The sequence below is a fragment of the Seriola lalandi genome, unplaced genomic scaffold (assembly GCF_002814215.2).
Source record: "Seriola lalandi dorsalis isolate HSWRI2012SDOR001 ecotype SW California unplaced genomic scaffold, Sedor1 jcf7180002054832, whole genome shotgun sequence".
NCBI lineage: Eukaryota > Metazoa > Chordata > Actinopteri > Carangiformes > Carangidae > Seriola > Seriola lalandi.
The window spans coordinates 783,757-805,483 of NW_019525385.1; the positions used below are offsets into that span (position 1 = coordinate 783,757).

The window sequence follows — 21,727 nt, forward strand, 5'->3', positions numbered from 1 at the left end:
TTCAAAAAGTCTGCACAATTAGGAAATGGTTTAACAGACTAATGGAGTGAGACCCACTTTCAAATGGTGTCAAAAACTATGAACAATTTTGCAATGCAACCCTTCATGTCCTCTCAAGTAGCCCCAAAAAGTTTCGACCTGTATAGGAGTCATATTTACAATCAAACACCTGATGGCACTCTTGTCCCCTAGCTGTGGTCAATACATTGCACTACTCAGAATTCTGTTTAGTTGGTTGTTTTTGTGAAGTGAAAAAAATTATGTTCTGGCATAACCAAATATTTGTTATGTGTTTTTGTGGGAATTCCATGGGCTAATACTTTACTGTAATGCTATATAAGAGATTAGGTAGAGGCATAGGCCTATTGTTGGAAAAGCCAATATAAACTCAATACTAAGGAATAATAACTTCAGTCTTTAAAGATGCAATGAATACTTTAAAGAAAGCCACATCAAACTGGTTGCAATGTCTTAATGGCGAAATAATGAAGCAAAACCTTATAATACGCCAGGTATCATCTGTGGCTATTAATGATTTTTTTTATTATAACACATTGCTGAATATGAGTATAAAATTGAAGAAGTATTCTCCTTTAAAGCCTCTAAATACTACCGTATAGGTCAAATTCTATTCAAGGATCTAAATGTCGGTGATTTATTTTTCGCCTTGTTGCATCAGATTTTGTGAACGATAAGCTTTCTAAAGTCTTTGTAAACAAGCATGTAATTATTTCCTTTTCCAACTGAGGGAAAGCACTGCAAAACTGTATCTGTGTGTACGCTGTTATAACCTAGGTGCCTAGGCGGGCGGTATTTAAACCTACATACAATCTCGCGGAAGCCAGAAAGCAAAGAGAACCGCCCGCTTACGCTCTACGGCTGTTTAAATCAAGCACATCCTTTGTGACATCTAGGGTTGTGACGTAAGCACGCTGTCAACTCAAAGCGATAGCCTCGGACGGTGCTGTTATTGTTCGGTTTGAAGAGTTTGGGGGTGGTCGGTGCTTTGGTTTTACTTTAGGGGGCCGTAAGCTACCACTGGCAGGCAATTACACTCAAATGCAAACACCTGCTGACCTATGTCAGGATACATTTGAGCGACATAGCATCATATTTATCCAGGTAGTGGTAAGCTAACAACTTAGGTCCCAAAGTAGCTGATGGATGCGCGGGTATCGGACTTATTCGGCTCAGGAAATGGACACGGCTCTGGATCTCCAGGTGTCGCCTCTAACGTCAAGCCGGGAAATGGCCATGGCGTAGCTCCCAAAAAAGCTGGTGCTAAAAACAAGAAATCAAAAGCTCGATTCTCTCGCACCTTCAAACCAAGCAATAACACCCCATATCTACCTCCAGAGGTAAGGAAGAAAATACGCGCACAATTTCCGCTAGCGCAGCATTATTTACGACCCAAAGCAATGTTCGCTAATAACAATGCTAACTTAAATCGGTGTTTGTATGCATGTTGTGATGTGTTAGTAATAACGTAGATGTCGTAGCATTTCCTGTCGTCGGAGTGAGCCTGACTCCTATTTGAACTTGCAGTGACACGTAGCTAGTCGGGAAACACAGCGGAAAATGAATGAGATGCTTACGTTCGGCTAACATTAGCAATCTAACATTTGATGTTAAATTAACAGTTTTCACAGTAGTTTTAACAACACCAAGCCAATGTGTGTTCAGTGAAAAGCTGCTTGCTATAGCTGGCTGGTGTTTTACTAGCTAGCAGAAGAGGAACAGCTGTGTTTGTAAATATCTAGCAGGGGGCGGGGGTATCCTCGGTCAACCCATCTAGCTAATGTTATTACAGTCTCTGACATATACTCAGCGAAGGACTGTTTTTTACACTGTAACGAAAGATTACTTTGATAATTTGGGTTTTTTTTATGTTTTTTGTTAGTTCTTCTTTTTTTTTTTTTATGTTTTTTTTTTTTTTTTTACAGTTGTTGCCTAAACTGAAACTTAACTAAGTTAATGTGACCATTATTTTTTTTGGAAACGCCAAGGAACGAACTGTGTTGACCTCAAGCTAATGAACTTAACCCTCAGCCAAATAAAAACCGTTTAGGTTCAGGATTGAATTGTGTTTTTAACAATAATACAGGTTAATGCAAGTTCATTAGCAATAATCACCACGGTCAAAAACTCCTGCCCTGTTACTGGACAAGTCTCAACATATCCCATGGCTTCAGTTGTTGTTTTAGATGATCTCTAGCATATAACCAGCTCCACTCTCTTTTAGTGATGATAACTGTTTGTATACATTTGAGATATCTGTCACACTTGTAGGAGTAGTGACTAGTTAACTTTAAATATATATTGACTCCTCCACACAAATTTATTTTGTCTTATATCACATTAAGTGGCTATGTATTAAGGCAAGTAAAGCAGTTAGTTGGTTTGTATAGCTCGCAGTGACTACCTATTCACAGTAGTGCACTGACTGCTCATTCAGTCAGATTGCCGTTCTTTGTGTCTTTTAACAAATCAATAGCTTGTTGTTTCACTTCTCTGTAGTCTGACAGCTGTTGTTTCTGTTCTGTGTCTGTCTGTCTCTCTTTGTTTCTCTCCTTGTCTCTTAGGCTGAAGAGGGAAATATAGAGTACAAGGTAAGCAAATTAGCTGCCATGTCATGTAAAGGACCTTGTTGTGTTCAAAGGATATTTTGGTTTCCTTCAGAATGAACTAGTTGCTTTAATATAACAACGCCTCTCTAGGCCAATCATCATTAACATAAGCTTCCAGTAATATATAGGTAATATGTCAGAATTTTTAAGTGCAGTCTCACATGGTCTCCGATGGAAAACCAACACTCCATTGGATTAGCAGGAGCTTTTTTAGTCTGTGAACAGCTGCTTCCCACACCATATCAACATAGCCTGTATAGAAGATATTTATTGCCTCAGTTCTAAAGTAATCCCCTAAAATGCTACTTATTTACATCAGAATTATTTATTTATCATTGACTAGACCCATTTAACTGTCCATGATCAAGGTTTAAGTTCATCACTGATGTCTAAAGTCTCTCCCTCCCACAGCTGAAGCTGGTGAACCCCACGCAATACCGCTTTGAGCACCTGGCAACACAAATGAAATGGAGACTGCAGGAGGGCCGAGGCGAAGCTGTCTATCAAATAGGTGTGGAGGATAATGGCATGCTGGTGGGACTATCAGAGGAAGATATGAGGGCATCACTGAAGACACTCCATAGGCTTGCAGAGAAGTAAGTGCAGAAAGTGTCATTATTTACTTTTTATTTAGACATTACATCTATTATCCCAGTTTTACAGTCAGCTATTCCCCCTTAAGCCTAACCAAAGTAATGGTAAACAAAAAATGTCAGTCTTTAGAATGCATAAGTGGAAATTTTGTAATTACACAATTTAAATACCACACTTTTTTTCTTTTTTTTCCTTTGCTTTTTTTGACAGAATTGGAGCTGACATCACTGTTCTTCGAGAGCGAGAGGTTGACTATGACTCTGATGAGCCTCGTAAGATTGCTGAAGTTCTCATTCGCAAGGTGCCAGATGACCAGCAGGTGAGTGAGGCTACTCTGAAGGCATGCTGCTTTTTGGCTGTTGTTCTTTTGCTGCTGATCTGTTCATTTTTAAATTCTCAGCCTTTTTTTAAATTCATTTTTTCCCATGGTATTTTTCCCACAGTTCTTGGACTTGCGAGTAGCTGTACTGGGTAATGTGGACTCAGGCAAGTCCACTCTGTTGGGTGTTTTGACACAGGGTGAGCTGGACAATGGACGTGGAAGAGCGCGGCTCAACCTCTTCAGACATCTTCATGAGATCCAGACTGGACGCACTTCAAGCATCAGCTTTGAGATCCTTGGCTTCAACAGTAAAGGAGAGGTGAGAAAAGATCCAACTCCAGTGAAGATGTGTACACTAGTTATATACTCTTTAATATTTTGTCAAAAATATCAGTATAAGTTAATAAATTATGTTATGTTTATTATCACACTGTTTCCTTATCGAGATGTTCCAATAGATGAGACAAAAAAATATGGTTTTTCGTAATGATGTAAAGAGGAAAGAAAATTTCGCACAGTGTAATGTTAATGCCGCAATGTATTATTCATTTAACTACTGCATCTGCAAGTGACTTGTAACTGTTATCTCGCCTGACCTATACTTTCAAAGTAATAACTGAGGAATGTGTTGCTGTTGCTTTTCTTTTAGGTTGTGAATTATAGCGAGTCTCGAACAGCAGAGGAGATTTGCGAGAGTGCCTCTAAAATGATCACATTCATTGATCTGGCGGGTCACCACAAGTACCTAAAGACCACCATCTTTGGCCTCACCAGCTACTGTCCAGATTTCGCTATGCTGGTCGTGAGCGCAAATACTGGCATTGGTGAGTATTGATTGATTGATTGATTAATTAAATTTTCTGCTTATTTGATAAGAAGTTGCACAACATTGTAGGTCAGTTAAAATGTACTCGTGTCTCTATGTGTACTTTTTCCAGCCACCCACTTGACTGTTCCGATAAGAGAAATTGAAAGTAGCTCTGTCACAGGGACAATGGCTTGTTATAGACTTGCAGGGCCAGTCTGACAGCAAGCCTATGTTTGTGTACACCACACCTCCAGACTGTAGTAGTAAGCTTGACCAGCTTTGGGGTAGCAAACGTGATATCTGAGCTTATGTAACACACCACCCTCCCAACCACAGCCGCTTTACCCCCCTCCCCCTCAATCCTGCCTGCCACTACTTGTCTCAAAATATCTCAAATACCATCCATTCATATCAGAGTCCTCTGACCCACTAGAGGTAGTTCTGCGGTTGATCTCGTGCAGATTTGGAAAACCCGACACCTGCACATGGGTAAGTGAGCTACTGTGTATGTCAGCACTGCTAACTTTGCAGAAAGGACATCCACCTGAAGTTATGCCCCAAATACTTGCAGACTTTAATCTTTGCATAATTAAGTAAGGCCTGTTGATTTCTGAGATGAAATAGGCTGATTTTTTTTTTTTTTTTTTAAATGAAGCAGATCAATTTAGACTGCATTCCACTCACGTTTCAAGTTTTTGTGTTTCCTGCTACAAGAAGATCCTTGTAGCAGGAAACCACACTGTGTTTACCTCGTGCTCTGGTGGCGAGACAGAGTGCGAGAAGCTTGTACAACAATACTGAGATCAAGGAATGACATACATTGAAACCTGAGCTGTTTAAACTGGTGGGACAGGCTGGGCAGTTCTTTGCTTGTGAAGATATATTGTTTGATTACTTTTGTTCCTGTGAAAGAAGAACAAAATTGTCTTTAGTTTGTAGGATTATAGTAAAAAAAAAAAAAAAAAAACTTCTGTCAGAAGTGGGATTCGAACCCACGCCTCCAGAGGAGACTGCGACCTGAACGCAGCGCCTTAGACCGCTCGGCCATCCTGACATATCAACACAGCTGTTAACCCTGTCACATGACTGGGAGGAGGAGGGGTTTTGACAGCAAGCGGGTAGGCCCAGATAAACCCCCCCTGATAAAACCTTGTGACCTTCTCTAAAGAGTATCTGTTTTTGCTGCATTTTTGAAAGTAGTAGGTGTAAATAACATCATATTATGAGGAAATCTATAGCTTTGCTTTCCTTTTGGAAAAGGCAAGGAGGCATGTGGAAGAAAAATTAGGCAAACTAAAATAAGCTGCTGTTAATGTATAGCTCCCAGTTCTTTTGTAATTGAAAACACACATCACTGAAACCCAGGTCCTGTGTTTGGGAGTTTGGTAGAAAACTTTTATTTCTAAACAATGTTATCTTCAAGTGTTGAGTTTTCCTCACAACTACAAACAGCCAAATTATTAACAAGGAAACATAAGTGATGATTTCTGCCAGTATTTGACTTAGTAGATAAACAAGCAGCAGAAGGTTTAAGAAAATTCAAGGCACAGCCAAAATATAATTAAAAGGTTTTTGAAACTGCTATGACTGGTTTGTTTTTACTGTTTTCAGGCATGTGAAGAAAGACCAATCTGTTGTTAGGGTACCTTTGACTTCAATAAAAAAGAAGTATTTTGTTTCATAATCATTTAGTAGTAGGCTACCTCCAAAAGAAAATTACACCCACTGCTGTGAAAACTGGTCATTAAAGTAATTATAATATATTAGGGGGTTATTTGAAAATAGGTTTCAAAGACGCTACAATCTGAAGTCTGAGAATGAAGCACAACCTGCAATGCAACACATCTTTTAAAGACTACAGCGTAATACTCTTTAATTCATATTGATTTATGTGTGATTCTCTGTACTCGTACTGTAGTCATTGCTGTGCTTGTGGTTGTCTGTTCTAAAGTGGGGCGTGCTGGGGGAAATGGGGTCAAGAATGAGGACCACCATAGCTACGCAGCAGACAGAAAGGGGACATAGCGTCTGCAACCCGAAGAGCTCCAGCTTTAATTATGAAACAGAGTAATGGATCTGTGTAATGCATAGGCCTCGTCTTGGGTTGTATCTGTGACAAGCCAAAAACCCCAGGGGGAGGGAATCTTCTCGTACCATTCTGTAATACATTAAATATTTTTGACACTTCCTCTTCACTCATCATTATTTACACAGGACGAGGAACTTTGAATTTTCATTTGCAGTGTTACTTTGGATGTATAGAAAAGAACACAACTGGCAAAACGATCTGCAGCTCAGCTGACAAGGGGTCAGGGTATTTTGAGTCTCTGTAAATGTGTTATGGGTCAGTACCCTTGAACCCCCTGATTATGTAGGCTTATTGGAGACCTATATCCTATATCTGAGACATAATTTACTATACATATATATTGCTTTTTCTCACGTGCTGGCTCTGTTTACAAAGAAACATGATCCACCAGGCATGTATGAGATCACCCGGTTTAGAGTGGGTCTTACTTGGCATTCTGGATAGCCTAAGCATCAGTGATATAATTACTGTATGTGGTTGAATATTTCCTACCCTGCTATCCTATCTACTTCCTCTGATGCCATAATATTCATACGTCATGGGAAATTCTACCTGGCCTTATCAGTTCGCTTACGTGGTTTCTTGACCCTCAGACTGACATTAGGTCACGGCTTAAAGATAAGCAATGTTATCTTAGGTCACAACTGTCCTTCCAACTGTGAACTGAGGACTGCCATTGTGTTTGTACACAAGGTTTCTTTCTCTGCCTCTGACTCAGTATTGTATTTGATATCCTGAGTATCATATGAAGCACTGTCTAGTCATGTTATTTCCATAAACATCAAATAAACATTGGAGGTTTGAAGGCATTACTTTGTGCATCAATACTGTGCACTCTGCCAATGTTTGTTTAAGGAAGTGACTTTATCCCTTCTTGCTTATTTAATGCAAATTTCTCTGGATAGGAGCATCATATTGAATACATCAAACAAACATGGCCTTTTTGTGCTTGCATGTGAAAGCTTTTCATGTGAAGCAGTTCAAGGCACGATGTAACTGATATGTAACTGACATCCTTTCCTTCTCACCCATATCCAGCTGGAACGACACGGGAGCATCTTGGGTTGGCCATGGCCCTGAAGGTGCCCATCTTCATCGTCATCAGTAAGGTGGACCTGTGTACACGGGCCACTGTGGAGCGCACAGTGCGGCAGTTGGAGCGTGTCTTGAAACAGCCGGGCTGCAACAAGGTGCCCATGGTTGTAAGCAGTACGGACGACGCCGTCACAGCAGCACAACAGTTCGCCCAGTCACCCAAGTATGAAATAATTACATATACATAAGTAAATGAGTTTATGAACCTGATTCTATTTAATGTTGTAGTGTAATGTTGTGTAGTTAGTTCTGTTGTAACAGGACAGGGCAGAAACTAGCTGATGATGTGTGATATGTCTGTGTGTGTTTGCGTGTCCTGATTATGTGTTTGTGCTCTCCCTGGTAGCATCACACCCATCTTCACCCTGTCCAGTGTGTCTGGAGAGAGTCTAGACTTGCTCAAGGTCTTCTTCAACATCATCCCTCCTCTTAGCAACAGCAAAGAGCAGGAGGAGCTTATGCAACAGCTAACTGAGTTTCAGGTAGGCCTGAGATGAAGCGTGTTTTAGGCACGTCACATTCTTCAAGTCTTTTGACGCTGTGTTTGACAGCAGTGTACATCCTATTACAGGTGGATGAGATCTACACAGTGCCAGAGGTGGGGACTGTGGTGGGAGGTACTCTGTACAGGTCAGTGTGTTTAAATGCTTACTTCATGTTCTTCCATTCAGCTTGTGTTTTTTTGTTTTTGTTTAGCATGGACTCTCTCTGAGTCACTATTCTCTTTGATTGTGCAGTGGTATTTGCCGTGAGGGAGATCATCTTGTAGTAGGGCCCACAGACTCGGGCCAGTTCCACAAGTTGACCATCGGGAGCATCCAAAGAAACCGCTCGGCATGCAGGGTACTCAGGGCCGGCCAGGCTGCCACACTCGCCTTGGGAAACTTCGACCGATCACTACTACGCAAGGTTAGTCACTTTATGTTTGTGCCAAATTTAACTAACTTATTTATTATCTAAATTATTCTAACTCGTATTTTTCCTCTATACCTCTCAGTATTTAGAGGAAGTGTGTGTTCCTCGTATTTTCATGAAAATAAATGACTGATTTGGTGCTCACCCATTTATATGGAGAAAGTAGAAGATATCAGTAGTTGGCATAATGTAGCAGACAGAAACTCAAAAAGGTTCTTCACATATATATTTTTAATATTATGTAGGTCACTATAACCAAAGAACATGTTACACACTGAATTCTAATCTATTTGTGTACAATGTCTTGTGTGTGTTTTTGCACTCACAGGGTATGGTGATGGTGAGTCCGGAGATGGATCCTACCATCTGCTGGATGTTTGAGGCTGAGATTGTGCTGCTCTTCCATGCCAAGACCTTCCACAAGGGCTTCCAGGTTACTGTGCACATTGGCAATGTGAGACAGACAGCCACTGTGGCAGCTGTGTATGGCAAGGTTAGTTAATCCACTTAGCTACAACTGTCTGAAAATTGCCCTCTATTTCTAAAACCTGGGCTTGTTATATCCCAATGTGTTACCTTAAGCAGATGATGTCCAACTATTCTTAGATTTCTTTTATTCTTATGCTACATCATTGTACCACAGGAGGAGCTGAGGACGGGAGAGAAAGCAGTGGTTCTCTTCAAGTTCATCAAGCACCCAGAATATCTTAAGGTAGGAGCTAAGGTGCTTTTCAGAGAGGGCGTGACCAAAGGTATCGGCCACGTCACCAAGTTGCAGCCCATCGCCCAGTACCAGCCATCCCAAAGCGAGGATGAGGAAGGCTGAAGTTTTTCAGACAACCACAACAGAAAACACCGTCCCACCCCAAAACAAGGTGCTTTACAAACCCCTCCTGCTCTCTCCAAAGGCTACTCTCCCCCATTCCCTGCACAGTAAACCCCTTTCACAGGATTTTGTTGTGTTATCACCTTTTTCTAAAGCCTTGTTGTCACCTTCTTCATCCTTTGTCCTCTCCAGCCTTTTAAATAGCTGATGATATTTTAGTCTGTTTTCTGGTGAGGTTTAAAGAGTGTGACTTTTCATGGCACTAATAAGAGGAAATTCTCCAGCCACCTCTGTAACACATTCAAAACAACATCTACCAAAGTGATATTGAGTGTCAAGAACACATAGTTGCAATGCACGGATCAATAAGTGGCAACTAGTAATATCTAGGTTGAAGTGCTGCCTGCACAGTTTACACCTAAATGCACTACCTAACACACTTCGAAAAAGATGCACACACACTTGCACTGAAACATAAATGCCAGTGTTGATATACCTTTGGCAGATAATTGTTTACAAACTCAACAGCTGCAAGTATGAGATGCTTGGACATTAAGGTATTACCTGTTTCACCAGTGTCATTGTTGTCATCACCTCACAGCAGCTTGTCTGTGATACCAGCACAGTGCCTGACTAATAAGGACAAACCTCTGATCTCACTATATTTGAATACTCTTACATCAATATCCTTTTCTTAGTAACTACTAATGAATTGTGTGAGATAAGTGTAGAAAGCAACAAGATGCATTTGTGGTTCTCAGACACATCTTGTCAGTCGTATATAAGCTTAGCCATCTTGCTTCAAGCTACTATTACTGACACAGGCACTTTATGAAGGTAAAGGAGAGCATTGCGAGGTATGCAAAGATAGAACTTGACTCAATTTGTATGTCGGCCTGCCAAGCTAACTCACATTGGCAATCACCTTATAACTGTCACATGTCTGTGAGAATTCTGTTTTTTTTTTTTTTTTTTTTTTTTTTACTCACAAATAATGCCTCACGATAGTGCAGTGAGATGGTAATGATCTCGCTGCCTATCTTTTAAGTGCTTTAGTTACTCAGGTCAGTGTCAATATTGTATTAGACAGCATTCCACTCTCACAGAAGTACTTCAGCGAATGTTTCTGTTGCTGACTTGGGGGTGAGGGGTTTCTCCCAAAGAGATGTGTTTGATTATGCATTATATAGTATGTGAAGCTGCCAACTGATGCAGCTTTGTTTGAAAGCAATTGTTTGTGGTACTTGATGTCGTCTCTTCACTTAAGTTACTGATGACACTAACTTTGAAGGGGTTTAACACAGTGCCTAATGGGGCTACCGTTTGAGTAGCCTTCCATTATACCCCAAAGTTTTACAACTTAGTAAACAAGAACATCTACTTAAGTCGGTGCTACTACTAGAAACAGTTTTTAATATCTAGAAGACGACTTTGAAAATGAATGTTAATTGCTACTCTGTTTCAGGCTGTTGGCCTTACCATCTGTTTTATCATTGCATGTTGATGTGATTTATACACACATTGTTGTCCCACTTACATCAGTGATACCGAGGACAACTGAAATGTCTGCCCTGTTTTGTTGCACCCACGTTGTTGTGCACAGTTTGTGTGCATTCAAAGATAGGAAAATTTAGAAAGCATTTCAACCAAAATATTTTATAGCATTTATGAAGTTATATCAGGGGTTAAAGTTTGTTTTAATGCATTTGAGAAGTATTTTATAGATTTCTAGAAGTTCTCGATTTTACAATTCATCCAAACACCTTTTTCACCGTTGCAGTCTTCTTAATCACACCAACGCAGCTTCACTTTTTTGAAATCACATTAAGACCTGTGTTCCTTTTAACTGAATTTTGATCATTATTTGGGTGAAATGCAATATTTATGTACAGATCCAATTTGTGTATCATGATGTACATGAATAAAACCTTTATTGTCTCTTTGGCAGATGTTTCATTTTGTTGTCTTCTAAGTAAAACAGAAAGTTACTCAATATTTTGAACCATGTAATACATCCAGTTAGCCATGACTCACAACACATGATAAAGTTTCATTTTCCTGCTACAGCTCCTCCTTATCTGCTCTCTAGCTGATGCAAGGCAACGCAAGAGTAATTTACTCCTTCAGCTGCCTTTCAACGCTCATGCACTACAGGAAAATCAGCTCACCTTTGTAGAGAAGTGAAAACAAAACAGGATGACACGGCCCTTAATGCTCATTCTACTGACAATAATATTAAAGGTCTCACAAACCCCTGGCTTTATGTAATGTATATCATTAAATCGTAAAACAATCAGGCAGATGCTTTTGTATCACAGGACTTAGAACAAACATTTCCCTTTATAAGTTATTTTTCCCTATGTAGTTTAAATTCTGAAGTTAGTGGTCCCATGTTGTACCAATTTTATAGAAACTTCAGTCTGTTAGACAGTTCTGCAGGCCTTATCATCAGTGGGACTGGTGTTCTGTGTATGTCTGATTAGCTATGGTGTCTTGCCACAACTAAACAGAATGAAGAAATTTTACCAAACATTTTTGTTTTAATCCCTGAGACCACAAACTTTCCATTTGCATTTAACAGTATTTCAAATATATACCCTCTTGTCTTACAAACCATTTTCTGTATCTCTTGAGTTCACTAGAAAACTTCATGCTGACATTTGAGTGTGGACTTCTGCTTTATAATCAACTGACTAGTGGCATCTGCTGGCATGTCAGAATACTACAAGATAATAGACACTACTACACAATATAAAAAACATCTTTAAATAAAAAGCATATACAACACAAACATTCTTACAATATAAAGCTCACTAACCTCAATTATTTAAAGCAAGTCCTAGTGTGACCTGTAACAATATGGCTTCCCATTCTTTGAGTAAATACAAGAGCAAATCACATTGTCTTTACACATTTGTGTTATATACACACACACACACACACACACACACACTACCTGAAATTTGTATTTTATTTAATTTAAAAATGCTATTTGTCACATTTTCATTTCCTCTTGAAAAAAGAATCCAGAGTGCCCGTACTGCCACCTTGAGAGCAGTGTCTTTTCGGCTGGGGTCCTGACTGGCCTCTGGTTTTTGTCTTGCCCCTGGAGGACTGGGCTGTGCCTGCTACTCCCACTCTGAGAGGAGATGCAGAGGAAGAAGAGGAGGCAGTGGGGGAGGAGGTATAAAGAGCTGCTGAACTCGTAGAGGAAGAGAGTGAATTCTGGAGGTCCAGGGCAAAGTGATAATCATTGTGTTCAGGCATTTCCCAGACCAACACCTCCTGGCCACAGCGTTCACACTTTAAGAGGTCTTCTCTGGACACACTGGGACGATTGCGATTTTCCTCTGCATTAATGTCCAGTTCATCCTTTAACTCTTCACATGGTGACTGGTGACATGTAAACTCTGAGCTATGTTTATCCTGCAGGCCTGACCCAAGAGCAACAGTGTCTTCCGAGTCTTCTTTTTCATTGACTGTTGCAGTTGATGTCGTTGATGCTGAGGCGTGGGAGCTTCTCTCAAGACTCTTCTTGTGGAAGAAAGAGGAAATGCCAGGATGGGGGCTGGATGAACCATTCTTACAATGAGGGGAAGGTGGTAAGGAAGAAAGAGGGCTATTGATACCTGACTCTTCTTGACTACCAGTTGCAGAGGGTTTGAAAGTGATGGCTGAACATGGGAGAATTCCTGTGGATCTTCTACCTTCATCCTCCTCCTCATCTTCTTTTGTTGCTTTCTGTCTTTGTTTCTCAGATGCCTTTTGAAAGAAGGACTGAATAGTGCCAGGTTGTTTGCATGTTGAGTTATTTTTCAGTTCAGAGAGTGGCTGTGTGGTGGACTGAGTGGTTGAGAAAAGGCTCTGGGTTGAAGTGACATCACTGGAAAGGAAACCAGCTATCCCTCCTGCTGATGGAGCATCACTGAATTTGCTGGCTGAGAGGTGTAGCAGGGTGAGGGGTGGAGTCCTGCGGACATGATTTAAAAAAAAAAAAAAAAAAAAAAAAAAAGTGTCATAATCACAGAATTCCTTCAACCAATGACTTTAAATATTTAATTGTTTTATCTTATTATTACCATGTAGCCTGGTGGCTTCCTGCTGTGCTGAGACTCTTGATGATGGCAAAGCTGTCACTGGATATTTTGGTCGCTTCATAGCGCACTAAAGCACAACAGCGAGAAAAGCTGCTCGGCCTCTTATCCCCAAGCTGACGTACACCAACTGTCAACAATTTAGCCACTCGACCATTCTGTAATGCGATGAGAAATGACAGCCACTAACATCAATCCCAGTTATATTTACTATAGATGGCTTCAATGTGAAACCCAAAAGATAAAGTTGTTGACCCTACTGTAATAAGGGCAAAGAAAAAAAACAAAGTTTTTTCTCACCACTTCTCTGTCCTTGGTCAGCCTCTCCTCCAACTCAAGAGCAAGTTGATGAAGCCAGTACTGTACCTACACAGAGGTTATCAATAATCAACATGAAAACAATAAAATATTCTTTCTAAATTTCAGTCAAAATAAGCCTAAAAATCAAAGTCAGATTAATACGTTTCCATCCCTGATGTAACACAGGGGTGGCAGAGACTGAGGGTCTGTACCTGCTCTTTTGTAGCCAGTGATGTCTTCCCAGGGAAGTTTTTACTGCAGCCGATGGACTTAGGTAGCTGTCTGGGTTTTACTGCTTCAAACTCAATCCCCCGACACAAGTCATACAACCATTGGCTGCAAGGCAAAGACATTCAGAGAGATGAATGCACTTGGTAATTAAGTATAAAGAAAATATTAAGAATTTAAGTCCAGTTTATTTTTGGAGCAATTTGTCAAACAGGTTTGTCTTTGTAAGGAAATGTCAATTCCTTTTAAAAAATATGATGATGTCATAATAAGCAAGACTTCTGTTTGCCAGTCATCTTATGAGACTTGACTTTTAAAGGAATATCTAGCTTGTCTTACCCTGTTTTTTCTCCAAAGTGCTGTCCCAGTTGGGCCTGAGAGAAGCGAGTCAGATCTCCCATGTTCTCAATTCCCAGAGTTTCAGTGATGGAGGCACCCAGCTTACCCCCCAGGTTACGGCTGCATAGATGAAATAAGCAATACATGAGTTCAGTATATTGCTAGTCACCTTCTGTTTTTAAACTTCTATGTCAGATTATGTGATTAAAAAATGTGATGAATACATTCTTTATGACAGAGTAATACTTTGAACTCACATCTTGCTGATGGGTAGAGAGTTGAAAAGTTCTGTTACAGAGTCCAGAGGCAGAACAGTTTGCCGGTTAGGTTTGTTCAGTCCACAAGCTAGCTTGGCTAGTACCTAGAAAAACAGACAATTATCTGTGACCATAGCAAAAATAATTATTGCTCTTTAGAGTATTGAACTAGCATTACACTATACCAAGAACAGAACAATGAGAGGTTTTCGTACCTTATTGTGTGATATCCCTGCTGAACAGCGGAAGCCTGTGTGTTTCTCCACGGCTGCTCTCATTTCCTCGACAATGAGTGCCCCCACAGTCAGCTGCAGATCTGCAGAGCTATGCTCCCCTGATGGAGGGACAGGTAAGGATGCCAGCCACTCCTGGAGACCTCTGGACCTCAGCTCCTCTGTAGACAAACATGATGCTATTAGTGGGATACATCCTACCAGAGTTTGTGTGGTGCGCTTCCTGTGTCCAACACTGAAATGATTACTCGAGTAATCAGTTAGTTTTTGGTTATAGCCTACCTTTATCCAAGACAGCATCCTCTGCAGATGTATCCTCTTCCTGTGAACTTTGTGGGTACCCCTGGATGTAGGTTGTCTTCAGCAGGTGAGGCTCTATTTGTTTGTCCGTCATGGTTTTCAGCCGCTGCTGGACTGCAGCAGTCAGGTCCATGTAGGCTTCATCAATGCTGGCTCTTTCAATCACAGCAAAGCGAGACATCACCTCAATCACCTCCACACTTGCCTCCCTGTAACTACACAAGGAGTGAGTAGGTTATTTATCTTACAACTGGTCATAGGAGTGGAGGTATTAAAATAACAGATCAACCATTAATGCTATCAAAGACAGGAAGATTGGGGTTACAGAGGTTACATAGTACATACCAATACCAGCACTTACTGTGTTAGATCTGCCTTGCCATGAGACTCACGCACTCGTGCCACCTGGAGGTCTGGGCACAGTTTCTTTGCATCGTCCACCCACATGTTCCTGGTGACACCATGGGCCCTGGCCTCATAGCTCACAGCTATGATACTAACAGAGGATGATATTTAATTAAGAACCGTAAGAGCATGTTAACATTAAGTCCAAAGTGGTTATCTGTGGGAGATTAGGGCGGGTGAGTTGCCAACACAGAGACGGCCATTTAAATGGTCGATGCAACTGAACAGACACAAGTCGAGTATAGTGTCAATGTAAACACAGTGTGTGCTGAAGAGAGAGAAGTCTTTGCAGTCACAGTTAAGTCTCATGCTGCCAGGTCACAGCATCGACTGGAAGGTGTAAAAATCATTGACCAGGAGTCGGTGGACAGCCAAATCAAAGATGCTATTTACATCTAATGCCAGAGACCATCATTGAACCGAGCAGGAAATGGGGTTGCATAGTTAGTATGATCCCATCGAAGTTTCATAACTTGGTCACGTGATGGCATTTGACTGCTGTGGGTAGAAAAAGCTAGTAAATGCACCTTGAGTTCAGATTTTTTGTCAGACTACCATTTCTAAGTTAGCTAAGCAATGTCATCTAGCTATCCAGAGGCTGAACGACCGCGGTTTCAGTTGCATTAATCATAAAAACAGTATCTCTGTGTCAGAAACTCACCTGCCTCCTTTCCACGTCTTGTACTGGGCCACCACACAGGCAGTGTTCCTCAGAGCTGGATTCAGCCTCTGCTCCACCTGGACGTAAAAACAGTCCATGTCCACCAACGACACCACTCTCTCTTTTCCATACTCCATCCCTGGAGAAGGAGCGTCGGTCAGCGAAAATAAAATAGACACCAACTGTGGATGCTCACTGAGGTTGAACCGGGCGCCGAAATATAGATGTTTCCGTTACTGTCACTTTCTATTGACGTAGACATCCGAATTTACATAAAAACGTCATCTAAAGTCGACGAATGCAAAGTTACAGGTAGGCCATTATGTCGGCCATAGTGATGAGGTCGTTTAACTACAGCTAGTAACAAAAAATAGTAAAGAAGTTAATGTTTTCACATTTAGGCTTGTACAAAACTCAGTTTGGACGCTTGGCTCTTAAGGAGTGGGTTAATAAGTGCGTTAATTTCTTATCATAAAGCTACAAACCTTAGCATGTCTCGATTTTACTGGATTTGGGTAAGTTTGCACATCAACCACAACAACATTTGTTAGATAGAACTATATTTGTCAAACAAATTGGGGTTATTCCTCATCCTGAAATTCTGTAAGAAAAAAAAAAAAGACATTGGTCTAATTGTTGAAATTTTGACTCTATTTTACTTTTATTTTATTTAATCATGTGAAGAACTGTGTTTCTTACTAAGATGGTTACTTAAGAAGTTGTACTTATTCCCAAATTCCTTCAATTAGATTTAAAATTTCTGCTTTATGTTAGGGACAGTTAGCATTAATTATAAACAGTTTTAAACATCTTCATCTGCAACCCTTTTTCAGCTTTTTAATTAAATTGTCATGTATAAATCCAACAGTATAATGTTTACTACAGGCAGAAAGGAAGTAAATGAAATTCAGTTACTGCTTATGGAGTACAGTGCTGCTATTGCCATCCCTATCTTTCAAGAGTTTCCCTTTGATAATCACCATCAATAAAAGTTTGATTTAATTGTGTTATCCCAAAAGTGAGGAGCTATAACCAGAAAGCAGTAACATTATTTATTTATTTATTTTAAGAGAGAGAGAAAGAGAGAGAGAGAGAGAGAGAGAGAGAGAGAGAGAGAGAGAGAGAGAGCATGGGAAAACTACTGCCCTTCACCTAATGTTAAGTTAAATTATTGACATAATATAATTATAACCTACATTTGGTTTCTGCTATAATAGTACACATGTGGCCTCCACTTTCTCATTTAATAACATGCTAAAATGGTTAAAAATATCACTTATTTGAACATATTTTTTCATATTTGTTGGTCAGGCCCAAATTTTTTTTATTTTGTAATCTGGATAACTTTCCTGTCAGTAGGGTTAGCCTACAAAATTAGCAGTCTGGTGGTTTGCGTGAACAGGATTGCATGGAATGTAGTCATATCCCCAGCCTTCTGTATTGTTTCAGTCTGCACCTGGCAGGGCCAAAAGAAGTGTTAAAAATGAGGAAGGAACTTAGTTAGTTACCCACAGTGATACTGAAAGAGCTCATGCACTTGCAATATTAATGCCAGTATGACTTCGCCATATGTTTCTCACCTTATAATACTTGCTGGACTGATGGGTAAGTCAGCTAAGCCTTAATAAGAATAAATAATAGTCAGATTTATGATTAAAACAATATAATTGGTGTTGATATATTGATGTCCATTAATAAAATTTGAGTTATACATTTAAAGTGACAACAAGGCACCAGTATTAATCATAAATATTGTATTAAAGTTAAGTAATGATAATAATTTGTAACAGATGTGTTATTTAGCTGTGACGCATGTGTAACCTGAAGCTGATGGTGTTATACTCAATATATCGGAAGCCATCACCATTGAATAAGTGTCTGCTGTTGTTTTGTCAGGAATTCACTGTGGAATTATGACAGTGAGTGAAGTGTCAGTCAAGACTGGAGGCTCCATCTCTATCCCATGTCTCTATGAGCCTCACTACAGAAACCATGTGAAATACTTGTGTGAAGGACATTTTTTTATAGTTTGCACAATAGTAGCTCAAACAGACCAACCAAAAAGCAGTTCAGAAAAGTTTTCAATCTACGATGACACAGACCAAAACATCTTCACGGTATCAATTCATGATCTGACGCATAAGGACTCTCATTACTGGTGGTGTGGTGTGGAGATTGAAAAAAACAGAGATGTTCGACAATACTTTCATCTGTCAGTCACCACAGGTAAAATCCCTTAAATGTTTTAACACATTTGAAATCCTTTTTTTGAATTTGGCGGGAGAAACACATTGAAACTTATTTCCTACTTAATTTCTTACTCTTGTTTTTTTCAAGGTATGTCAAGTCTGTATGTGGACCAACAGAAAATTACAGCATTTGAAGGAGGAAGTGTGACTGTTGCGTGCCACCATAAATATCCAAAAGTGACAAAGTGGTGCAGACTGGGCAGGAACTGTGTGACAGATCAGAGCAGATCAATAGATGGAACACCAGTGACCATCAATACAAGTGTCCCAAATGTTTTCACTGTGACTATGAGTGAACTGACGACAGAGAGCAGCGGCTGGTATTGGTGCGTCAAAGGAAAATTACAGATGCCGGTTCTTGTAACTGTTCATGAATTAACCTCAACTACTACAACTACAATGAGCCCCAGTACAGCAGGTAACACAAACAAAACCCTAAAATAATACTTGTCTTACAGTATAAAATCTATTCATGTCATTTACCTTGAAAGTCTCGGAGTTAAAGTACAATAATCCACAATATACAGTGTAAGAAATACCATGATATCATAGCTCTGTGTAACGATTATCAGTTCAATTTTCCATATGAAAAATGAAATACCGAAAATTTTATTGTATTTCGTAATGTTCCATGTTCCATGTCCAATGTTTTTTGTTTGTCAGATGAATGTATAGATTTTAAAGCCAACTTTCTTATTGACAGATCATCATTAATTAACCTGAGTTTTCACATTAATAGACTTCACAGGGACAATTTCAACCACTCACCAGCATTCTTCCTCGCTCATGAGTACTGAGCCACAAACAGCTCGTCCCACAAACACCATCATATCTGAGGGACCGAGAGACAGAGAGACCCTGCAAGATGAACACAAGAGGTGTGTATCCTTTACTTTATTTTACTTCAACAACTTAACTGGGTTCAGATCTTATTTCTGCATATGTTTCCCTCTCCACCCTTTGTGTTTCCTAATACTAACAAACGAATATGCTCTAATTGCAGTCACTTTAAAACACTAACAAACAACAAATGAGCATGGAAGATTATTCTATCCATTCAGTCTTGACCATAGATTATGTTGTTACATCTAATAAAGCACATCATTTTCTTCCATGCAAACTCTGTAACTCAAGATGAAATAATTTGCATTTTTTATTTGTTTTAGATTTACAAAATAAAGCTTATATAACAAAACAACATTTTAATGCAGTGGCTAATTTCAGGCAACATTACGGCTTTATGTCATTTAATTAAATGTAACTTTAATCCACATCTTCTATAGGTCCACTAAATTGACAGTTCTCATCACCATCCTGGCCTTACAGCTGTTGGTTGTTCCTGCTGCCTTTTTTGGATGGAGAATGATAAAATGTCGTAAGTCTTTTGTAAACTCTGCTAAAACAAATCCAGGTATAAAATATCAGTTATTCTAAAATATCAAAAATTCATGTGTTTTAGAAAAGAGCAAACCTGAGGGGCCTGACATCACTGTGGTAAGATATAACCATGTATTTCCCACTATTAGTTTGGAATAAATACATGGTCACCTTCACTTACATATTTCTTCTTTGCTTAGTAAATAAAACATTTTACAGTATACTCCAAGTTCTCCTACTTAAAATAAGCAAGATAATAATGAGATCATATAGATAGTTACACTATTTAAAAAAAGGGCCTGTCCAAGATCACACTTGATGTGACCCATCAGATAATACGATACGATAGGGTCAACAATGGAAGAACTGTTAATATGTGACCCTTGTAGATACAAATAAACTATATAATATTAATATATAATAAACATTGGTATCAAAATCAAATACAGTGCAGTGACTTTTTCTCCTCCTACAGCTTCAATGATGATCTAAACTTCACAATCACAAACTATCCACCTTACTTAACAAGACTGTCCTAACATGATTTTAGATATCCTGTATATGAGTGCTCTTCACATGAGTAAACTCCAGACCATGTAGATAAAAATAGCTATACTTGTATTATAAGATGGCTTTGCAAGTATTGAGTATAACACATACATACGCTCTACAACAGTTAACTTCTGTAAGCAAAATGACCAGTCCAATAAGCAACCAGTTAAACAGGGTAAAGCAAATAAAAGTGACATAACATGATGAGATGAGATTAATGCCATATTTCAATTATCCATCATAGTGTTCAGAAACCGAGAGAGATCCTGAAGTGCTCTATGCTACTGTTGTTCATTATCAACGTGTAGCACCCTGGAAGAAAGTAAAACTGGTGAGTTAATCTACTTTTGTTAAAGACAGTCATAGAGAAGAGTGCCTAAAATGCATATTTGTCTACTTTTGTATTTATTCATTGCCCCCCCCCCCAAAAAAAAAATGTATCACTTTAACTATTTACTGTATCTCATCCAGCAGAACCCTATGCCCGAGGAGACCGTGCTATACAGTTCCATTGTAATAAAAGATAGTGTGCAACAAATGGTATGTAACTTATTTTAAACTCATGACCTTTCATACGTCAGTTAACTGTCAATAACTCAGGTGGATTATTATTGTCGTTATCATTAGTACGTAATTATTCAGGATCTCTTCTCTGCTTTTTAGGCTGAACCAGCTGATCGAAGTGATAATGAGCAAGATAGGATGAGAGAACATTAATTTTGCAAGTATGACGACATTGATAAAGTCATCCTGATGTTCGCTTTATTAGTTGTACCGCACATTGCCTTGGATTAATCAGTTAGTCAGTCCTGCATTGTGATCTGGAGACTTTTGGTCACAGTATTATTCTGTGCAAATCTGCACACATACAGTGCATCAAATATTTTTGAAAAGATAATATGAATAATATGTCAAAGATAACGTAAATATATGTAATATAACATGTTTTGATTTTCCCGCTAGTACATGCTTAAAAGTAAAAGAATTCAAAATGGCAAGTGTGGAAGAATGGTGTTAAGACTCTGTCTTAATCTGTAATGTAGGGAATTTGTTGCTGTCCATTTGATGCATTGAAAGCAACAGCTGAACCATGAATAGTTTGAAACAGAAGCCACTGAAACTGATCAAAGAAAGGAAGTGGCTCTGTGACTAGTGGTTGAACTCCCTCTATTCTCAATTATTATTCAGAAACAGCAGATTCAATGAGTGCATGAAAGGTATGATAATAATAATATTTTTCCCTATGTTTGTGTCTTACTTGTGATTTTTAAATGATTGTAAAAGATTTTGTAACTCAGGTTTCAAAAGTTTTAAGTAATTGCTGTGTACAGTGCTCAAATGTTCAAAGCATAAAGTAACAAGGATTTTCTTGATTTTTGTTTGTTACTTGTGATTTTCTTTTTCAATTATTGTAAAACATTTTGGAACTTTCAAGAGGTTATGCTCATAAGGTAAA

The 21,727-nt window shown here is 39.3% G+C and overlaps 3 protein-coding genes and 1 non-coding gene across 6 annotated transcripts; 2 read left to right on the forward strand and 2 right to left on the reverse strand.

Annotated features, from left to right (window-relative positions):
• Window positions 1–953: 953 nt before the first annotated feature.
• Window positions 954–11,223, forward strand: gtpbp2a (GTP binding protein 2a). The gene is made up of 12 exons (XM_023426590.2): window positions 954–1,358; window positions 2,583–2,609; window positions 3,039–3,223; window positions 3,432–3,540; window positions 3,665–3,862; window positions 4,193–4,367; window positions 7,479–7,698; window positions 7,882–8,017; window positions 8,107–8,165; window positions 8,273–8,444; window positions 8,779–8,943; window positions 9,094–11,223. The coding sequence occupies exons 1-12, from the start codon at window positions 1,161–1,163 to the stop codon at window positions 9,274–9,276; spliced, it is 1,827 nt and encodes a 608-aa protein (XP_023282358.1). The 5' UTR covers window positions 954–1,160; the 3' UTR covers window positions 9,277–11,223.
• On the reverse strand, window positions 5,323–5,405 carry trnal-cag (transfer RNA leucine (anticodon CAG)). Its single transcript has one exon. It is a non-coding gene; the product is annotated as a tRNA-Leu (tRNA).
• A 1,006-nt stretch (window positions 11,224–12,229) lies between the features above and the next one.
• On the reverse strand, window positions 12,230–16,334 carry polh (polymerase (DNA directed), eta). Its single transcript, XM_023426589.2, has 10 exons — window positions 16,094–16,334; window positions 15,389–15,523; window positions 15,010–15,242; window positions 14,710–14,888; window positions 14,495–14,598; window positions 14,238–14,357; window positions 13,883–14,006; window positions 13,671–13,736; window positions 13,356–13,528; window positions 12,230–13,246 (listed from the first exon to the last, which is right to left on the reverse strand). Exons 1-10 carry the CDS (start codon window positions 16,228–16,230, stop codon window positions 12,280–12,282), a joined length of 2,238 nt encoding a protein of 745 aa, XP_023282357.1. The 5' UTR covers window positions 16,231–16,334; the 3' UTR covers window positions 12,230–12,279.
• Window positions 16,335–16,422: 88 nt separating this feature from the next.
• Window positions 16,423–21,644, forward strand: LOC111670079 (polymeric immunoglobulin receptor-like). Of its 3 annotated transcripts, none has more exons than XM_023426639.2 (9): window positions 16,423–16,608; window positions 17,990–18,319; window positions 18,431–18,760; window positions 19,082–19,220; window positions 19,626–19,717; window positions 19,802–19,836; window positions 20,516–20,602; window positions 20,743–20,811; window positions 20,935–21,644. In XM_023426639.2, exons 2-9 carry the CDS (start codon window positions 18,007–18,009, stop codon window positions 20,986–20,988), a joined length of 1,119 nt encoding a protein of 372 aa, XP_023282407.1. In that variant the 5' UTR covers window positions 16,423–16,608; window positions 17,990–18,006; the 3' UTR covers window positions 20,989–21,644. The 3 variants fall into 3 exon arrangements, with proteins under 3 accessions (XP_023282407.1, XP_087035516.1, XP_087035517.1); XM_087179390.1 differs by lacking the exon at window positions 16,423–16,608 and adding an exon at window positions 17,230–17,698; XM_087179391.1 differs by lacking the exon at window positions 16,423–16,608 and adding an exon at window positions 17,230–17,698 and having other exon boundaries at window positions 20,746–20,811.
• Window positions 21,645–21,727: the final 83 nt, after the last annotated feature.